The 7,351-nt window shown below is 42.4% G+C and overlaps 1 protein-coding gene and 2 non-coding genes across 3 annotated transcripts in view; 2 read left to right on the top strand and 1 right to left on the bottom strand.

The window, feature by feature from the left end:
• The first annotated feature begins 1,192 nt into the window (after nt 1-1,192).
• NINJ2 (ninjurin 2) overlaps nt 1,193-7,351 on the top strand; it is an 82,718-nt gene continuing 76,559 nt past the window's right edge. The window contains exon 1 of the mRNA XM_033116259.1: nt 1,193-1,375. Within this exon, the coding sequence (XP_032972150.1) occupies nt 1,343-1,375 (33 nt within the window). The 5' untranslated portion in view covers nt 1,193-1,342. The remainder of the gene's footprint in view (nt 1,376-7,351) is intronic.
• On the top strand, nt 3,260-3,333 carry TRNAT-GGU (transfer RNA threonine (anticodon GGU)). Its single transcript has one exon. It is a non-coding gene; the product is annotated as a tRNA-Thr (tRNA).
• LOC117029528 (U6 spliceosomal RNA) lies at nt 4,235-4,341 on the bottom strand. The gene has a single exon (XR_004424265.1). It is a non-coding gene; the product is annotated as a U6 spliceosomal RNA (small nuclear RNA).

The following is a 7,351-nucleotide window of genomic DNA, read 5'->3' as shown; positions in this document are numbered from 1 at the left end:
GAAATCAGCTTGTGGCCGGCCCGGTGGCTCAGGCGGTTGGAGCTCCATGCTCCTAACTCCGAAGGCTGCCGGTTCGATTCCCACATGGGCCAGTGGGCTCTTAGCCACAAGGTTGCCGGTTCAACTCCTGGAGTCCCGCAAGGGATGGTGGGCAGCGCCCCCTGAAACTAAGATTGAACACGGCACCTTGAGCTGAGCTGCCTCCCGAATGGCTCAATTGTTGGTTGGAGTGCGGGCTCTCAACCACAAGGTTGTCAGTTGGATTCCTTGACTCCCACAAGGGATGGTGGGCAGCGCCCCCTGCAACTAGCAACGGACCTGGAGCTGAGCTGCACCCTCCACAACTAAGACTGAAAGGACAACAACTTGACTTGGAGAAAAGTCCTGTAAGTACACACTGTTCCCCAATAAAGTCCTGTTCCCCTTCCCAATAAAAATCTTTAAAAAATAAAATAAAAATAAAATAAAATCAGCTTCAGGAACAAGCCAGAAGAGTTTTAAACTCTAAGGTAAACAACAGAAAGAAAACCCCCAAAAAAAGACACAGTCCTGGTAGCTTTATTTTGAAAGTAGGGAAATTGCAACTACTTGCATAAATGAAATTCGAGGGTATAACTTTTTCCTGCTCTCTTCCTGACGAATCAAGGGAGAAAATGAGGCTATCAAACAACCTGTCAATAACAATATGTTGTTTAATCACTTTATAGAATAAAGCTTATGTTTTGGGGCCTATTAGGTAAACTACCATTAAACAAATTGTTAGGGATAGAGGGAACAAAGGAAAGAACAACAGAAGTCCTTAAGCCTCAGTCTTGGGTATATGCTGGAAGCCACCCAACCCTTGGTGACTGGGAACGCTCTCAGCTCCACCAAAGTGAAGTCAGACAGTATCCTCAGGCTGTTTTTCAAGTTCCTTGATAAATCCACAGTGTTTCTGTACAGTAGTAAAGCTACTAGCTCAAAGCAGGCTGGGCGACCTCAGATGGCTCCTCTGGAACTAGAGGAGCATTGGGGACACTGGAGAAAATGATGGTGTCACGACCAACTCAAAAGGCCACCTATGGATGTGCCACATGCCACCCTTGGAGCGCGCGTGCACGCAAACACACACACACACACACACACACACTCTTGCACGTGTATGTATGTGTACACTTCCCCCAGGGGCTGAGGCCAAGACGGGCATCCCACATCAGATGGATGAATAGCAGGTCTGTCCCGCCAGCTGTGTGCTCTCTCCCACCCAAAGAAAGCAGTAGAGACTCAGACAGCAAAGCCTAGAGTAGCCCACGCAGTCTGTTACTGGCACCCGGTGTGTGTGAAGGCACTTAAGGGCAGCAGCATGGAATCAGAAAGAGAAATCATCGACCTTCAAGTAAGTTCTCTCTGGGGCTGAGGAGAGTGGAGAGGGGGAGGAGAAGTGACGGTGAGGGAAGAAAGGATTAATATGTTGGTCACTTGATATTCCCGTCCCCACCCTCCCATTTTCTTTCTTACCCCACTTCTCCAAATGCTCCCTAGGCTGTCCCTCTTTATTCCCTTTCTTGCTGTTTCCCTGCCTGGTTCTTCACTTGTTTTTAAATATGTGAGAAACGGATTGTTTCACTCTCTTTTGGCCTCTGCTTCCTCTTGTCAAAGATCTAATTAGATTTCTGTTACCAGAAAATGATTTCACATTCTGTGCAGTGCTTTTCCCAAAACCCCTGGACAATAGAGACTTATTTGAGAGCTGTGGGGTATGTCTCTAGAGACAAGGAAAGATATGAGTTTTGGGGTTAGGAAGAAAGGCAGCTGGCCAACTTTGCATTTTATAGGTTGGAAAAATCTGGAGCCATTCCTTGGCTCTCACCACAAAGCTGCGCTGTGTAGGACATTCGGACCGTGTGAGAAAAGAAAGCCAGTATAATCTACCAGGAGGAGGCAGAACCTGGGGTAGACTTCAGGGCATCAGAGGTTCACCCCCGGAGAGGAGGGAATGGGGTCTGGTGACAGGGGAGTCGCATCTCGGGAGTCACACTCCCCGACTCTGTCTACTGAATAGAGTTGAATCGACCCTCTATCACAGAGGTTGTGTGATACATTCTCATAATGTCTGACAATTAGAGTGCAGAAGGACTTTTCAGATCAAGAATTTGAGAATATGTTCTTCGAGCAAAATCTTAAGCAGCAGCCCAGTATATGCTTCAAATGAAAGAGGAGCTGCTGTGTGTGTGTGTGTGTGTGTGTGTGTGTGTGTGTGTGTGTGTGTTGGGCAGAGTGGTGGGAGCCTGGCAGAGCCTCCGTCCTTTGCTCCTGAGACACAACCAGGGAAGTTCTAGCATTACTCAGAGTGCTGTGTCAAAACCATTGATCGTGTACAACCACATACCAGTGTCATTTTCCTTGATTTTCATCCAGCCCCAAATAAGGGCCCATCTCAGGGCTTGCTGGTCCCTCTGCCTGAAGGCCTCTTACCTTGGCTGGCTCCATCTAGTACCTTCAGGTCTTAGCTCAAATATTACTATGTCGGGGAGATCCTCCTCCCAATTTGTACTTATCATTTGTTTTATTTCTTCCACAGCATTGCGCACTTTTTGAACTTACGTTGTTTATTGATTACTTATTGTAGTATCACTAGAACATAACCGCCATTAGAGCAGGATATCCTCTGTTGTATTCGTTGCTGTATCTCTAGGGCCCTGGGAAGGGCTTGTTACACAGTAACTGCTCAGAAAATATTTGTTCAATGAATGAGTTAAGGAAACCATGATTTAGAGGGATCACTCATAGGCATAAGGTCACTCAACCAGAACATGACAGAATCAGGACTCCAACCCAGGTCTTCTGATGGTGGGGTGTGTGCTCTTTTCACTGCATCTAATTCTTGCTCCCATTGGATCCGTAGTAGCTAAGGAAACAGTATTGCTCATTTTCAGTCTCTGAGGAACAAGTTTCTTATGTGCTAATGGACTAAATGATCCTGAATTACAGGCTAAGGACTCTGCATTCGAAAGAAAGGTTCAGAAAGAAAGAGGAAGGTAGGACTAAAGAGGAGGAAATCACTGGCCAGGCCTTGATAAATGTCTCTATTTCTAGCATGTAGCTAAATTGTTGAGGTTCCTTTCTCCGTTAGAGTTATTCTCTCTCTCCTAATATACTCTTTTATTATGTATCTGATTCATACTTCCCTTTGGTCATTTATATATTTGGTTGGTCCAAAAGTTATCAGTTAGTTTCCAAAACTTCCCTTCCAGTTCTGGGTCAAAATAGGTCTTGGGGTGGCCCGTTAGCTCAGTTGGTTAGAGAGTGGTGCTGGTAACACCAAGGTTGCTGGTTCAATCCCTGCATGGGCCACTGTGAGCTGTGCCCCCCTTTAAAACAAAAACAAAAACAGTTGGATCAAAATAGGTCTTGACTCTTCTTTGAAAAAAGAGTCACTGTGGTCTTCTGAGAAGAGGGTGAGCTTTTGTTAAGGACAGGTGGAGATGTCTGTTCGCTAGTAGCATGGTTTTACCCTCTCCTTATGTGGCAGATGCTCTGAAAGCCAGACAAAAAATACATATAAAGACCCTAGATTATTACGTACTGAATAAATATTAGTTCCATCTCAGCTTTTGTTTTTGTTTTTGTTTTGTTTTTTGTTTTTGATGGTTTCCCAGGGGTGGTAAAGGTCTACTGACTTTAGCTTAGTCATTTCATCTATTCATTCAACTAATAGTTACTGGCCAATGACTATATATTTCATTCTATGCTTGCTAGGTATGGAAAAATTATCTTAGTTCATGAAGTCATTATAGTGGGTTGAATTTCTGCATGAGCTAAATAATGTTGATCTGTTTTATAGCCGCAAGAGAAGTTCTTAAACTTGTAAATGTGTTATTTATTTCAAAAAGAACAGGAAGAAAAATATGTTAATGATTTGCTGTTTTCCATCCTGAACACTTTAAAGCCCAAGTCTAAATAATGATGGTACAGTATTTAAACCAGGGCATCTTTCTTTACCATATAATTATTGTTCTCCCCTTCATAATCATGATCTTTAAAAAATTTTGATTTTTCAATTACAGTTGATTTTCAATATTATATTAGTTTCAGGAATAGGGGTTAGACATTTATATAACTTACAAAGTGGTCCCCCCGATAAATCTAGTACCCACCTGGCTCTATACATAGTTATTATAATATTATTAACTATATTGCCTATGCTGTACTTTACATCCCGGGGACTATTTTGTAACTACCAATTTGTACTTCCCAAAATATGGAATGCTTCACTAATTTGCATGTCACCCTTGTGGAGGGGCCATGCTAATCTTCTCTGTATTGTTCCAATTTTAGTACATGTGCTGCCCAAGTGAGCTCTATCATCCTGACCTTGGAGACTTCATTTAAGTACAATCATTAACTCCTATTGATCACTACCCCATCACCAAAACAAAACAAACAAATAACAAATATTTATTGAGCTTTAATACTGTACTAAGTGCCAAATAAACCATGATACCTGACCTTAGAAGGCTCGTAATTAAGTGGAAGAAATATAGACAATTACTATAGTATCAAAAAAATAAATAAAAAAGAGGCCGGCCCAGGTGGCCCAGGTGGCCCAGGTGGCCCAGGTGGCTCAGGTGGCTCAGGTGGCTCAGGTGGTTGGAGCGCCGTGCTCCTAACACAGAGGTCGCTGGTTTGATTCCGACATGGGCCAGTGAGCTGCGCCCTCTACAGCTAAGATTGTGAACAACGGCTCTCCCTGGAGCTGGGCTGCCATGAGCAGCCGGAGATCGGTGTGGGCTGCTGTGGGCTGCCATGGTGGGCTCCCGTGAGCTGCCATGAGCGGCCGGTGGCCAGCGTGAGCAGCCGGCAGCCAGGGAGAGTTGTTATGAGCAGCCGACCCACGACCGGCGACCGACTGCCTCAGCCGGGGGAGCGCAAGCCTCCTAATACCAGCATGGGCCAGGGAGCTGTGTCCTACACAACCATACTGAGAAACCACGGCTTGAACTGGAAGGGGTGGGGGGAGGCGGAAGAAGGGGGAAAAAAACTGTTTCGTTAAAAGTAGTGTTTCCCAAAAATATGGTATAATTATCACCAATGGGTAGTAAAAGTATTATCAATGGCTGGCAATTTTTTATTGTAACGGTAATCTTTATAGTTTTAATGTGTATTACAGAAAACATAACTAATTCATCAAACCTGTGATTTCAAAAATTTTGTTGTTTAGGATGAGGCTAAAGGAAGTGGCACACTATGTTTTAACACCTTATGCAGACCTTGTGAATGACTTGGTCACACCCTGAATGTTTTAATAATTGTATCTGTCTTAACTGTTCAGAAGTGTGACTGGTTTGGATGACATGAATCACAGATGTATGTGTCTGAGCCTATTGCTGCTTTCTTTTCATTAAAACATTGAAATCAGAAACAGGTACAACTGAAGTTTGGGAAACTCCAATCTAAAAAACATTGATTTAAGCCTCTATCATCAATGTTGCAGGTGTTGCCCTAGGTCAAAACCTATGAGAGTGGAATCATTAGTAGAGGTACAATTGGGTGTAAAAAATTGACACGCAGTACACAAAACAAGTTGCCTCTAGCAGGTGAATGCCTGAAGCTACCCCTCTCCTACAGCCTGAGGCTGTGGTCTTCAAGCTTCCACCTTTCTTCCTGCCCTGCCAGGGAGCAAAGGCTGCTCCTCTCCCAGGCTCTAGACTTGACTAGTTTTCCATCTTTCCCAGCTCCCAGAGTCTGGATGTACGAAGGGTTGAGGAAAATCCCTTGCTCCCTCTTCAACAAGTGTTGCAATCCTACCCCTTAGTATGGACTTCAAGCTACTTGCCTTGTTCCTTCCCCCAAAAATCGAGCTCCTCTTGCTTACAGATTCACCTAAATAGATTCAATCCTTTGTCCCCTTTTTCTACCTGCGCTGGATGCTGAGGAAGATATGAAGATGGTCAGAGATGATCTCCCAGAAGGGGAACTAAGCTTGCACATACTGAATGCAAATTCAATGTATAATAGAAAGGATTAAGTACAGCAAGAAATAAATGGAATGCAACGGCAGTGGAGGTAAAAATTACTTATAAGTAAAAGGAGGGTTGTAGATAAAGTACTCTGGAAATATTTTCAAATGGAACTCCAGAAAATAATTTGGTAGCATGTAACAAGAGACTTAAAAATGACCCAGTTATCTCACTTCTAGAATCAGCCTAAGAAAATAATCAGAGATGTATTCAGTTATGCAAGGATGTTCACTGAAATATTATTTATAGCAAATAAATGGAGCATCCAACAATAAAAGAGGAATGGTTAAATAAAGTTTGGTACATCTGAAACAGATACCATGAAATAATTTTTTTCAATGTTTGGGAAGAATATGTAAAGGAATACCAAAATACTAATTACAGTTAAGGCTATAAAGTAGGATACGTAGATGTATAAACATCTTATTCTACTTTGCTTTTAAAATCATATAAATACATGCAGGAAAACTATTCACAAGAAATACACCAAAATGTTAATACTGGTTATTTCTGGATTACGAATGACTTACTTTCTTCTTTTACTTTTATTTTTACTTTTTATTTCCTCTACACATTTTTACCAACCCATATATTATATTTAGAATAGAAAAAAAACCTGTAGTTTAAAAAAGAAAATTAGAGAAGCAGATGTGTCTACATGCAAATGAGTAGATTTCTAAATATGGGCCATAGAGGCATATATACACACATATATGTTTATTCTCTGATTACCATAGAAAATAAACAGCTGACTAATCTTTTTTTTAAGTAGGCATCTCCTTTTAAGTGGTTGTCCCACTTTTTAAAAGTTTTACACAGTATCTCAACTCTTGTTTCTAATATCTGAGTATGCTCCAAGAACAGACTTTAGAAATGTGACATCGGGACAAACCTGCAGACCACTGAGTTTCTATATAGCTCCTTCTGAGGGACAATATCAGACACTAGTAGAAGGGGCTGAGCTTTTCGCATCCCTGGTTTATTTAGATCTGATACCTGACAACTTCAGTAACATGTCCTACTACCACCTAAAGAAAAATATTAAAAGCACTTGTATCGGATGGATGGATGGATGGATGGACGGATAGCCAGCTAGACAGACAGACAGATGACAGGACAAATAGTCCAATTTGTCTAGACTATAAGGTGAATAGAGGAGAAACCGTGGGAAATATGATTATAAAGGTAGGTTGGAAGCAGATTGTGATAGACCTTGAGGGCCAAGATACTCTCCTCCGGGATGAACTGAGCAGTTAATAGAGAGATTGATGCTCTTTGCTCTTGGTCACTTGGGCTCTCAGGTGAAGCTCCTGGAAAGGGGTGGCTAAGTAATCAAGAATGTGGCTGTGCCT

The sequence above is a fragment of the Rhinolophus ferrumequinum genome, chromosome 10 (genome assembly GCF_004115265.2).
Source record: "Rhinolophus ferrumequinum isolate MPI-CBG mRhiFer1 chromosome 10, mRhiFer1_v1.p, whole genome shotgun sequence".
NCBI lineage: Eukaryota > Metazoa > Chordata > Mammalia > Chiroptera > Rhinolophidae > Rhinolophus > Rhinolophus ferrumequinum.
This window is presented reverse-complemented; position numbering and strand designations above follow the sequence as displayed.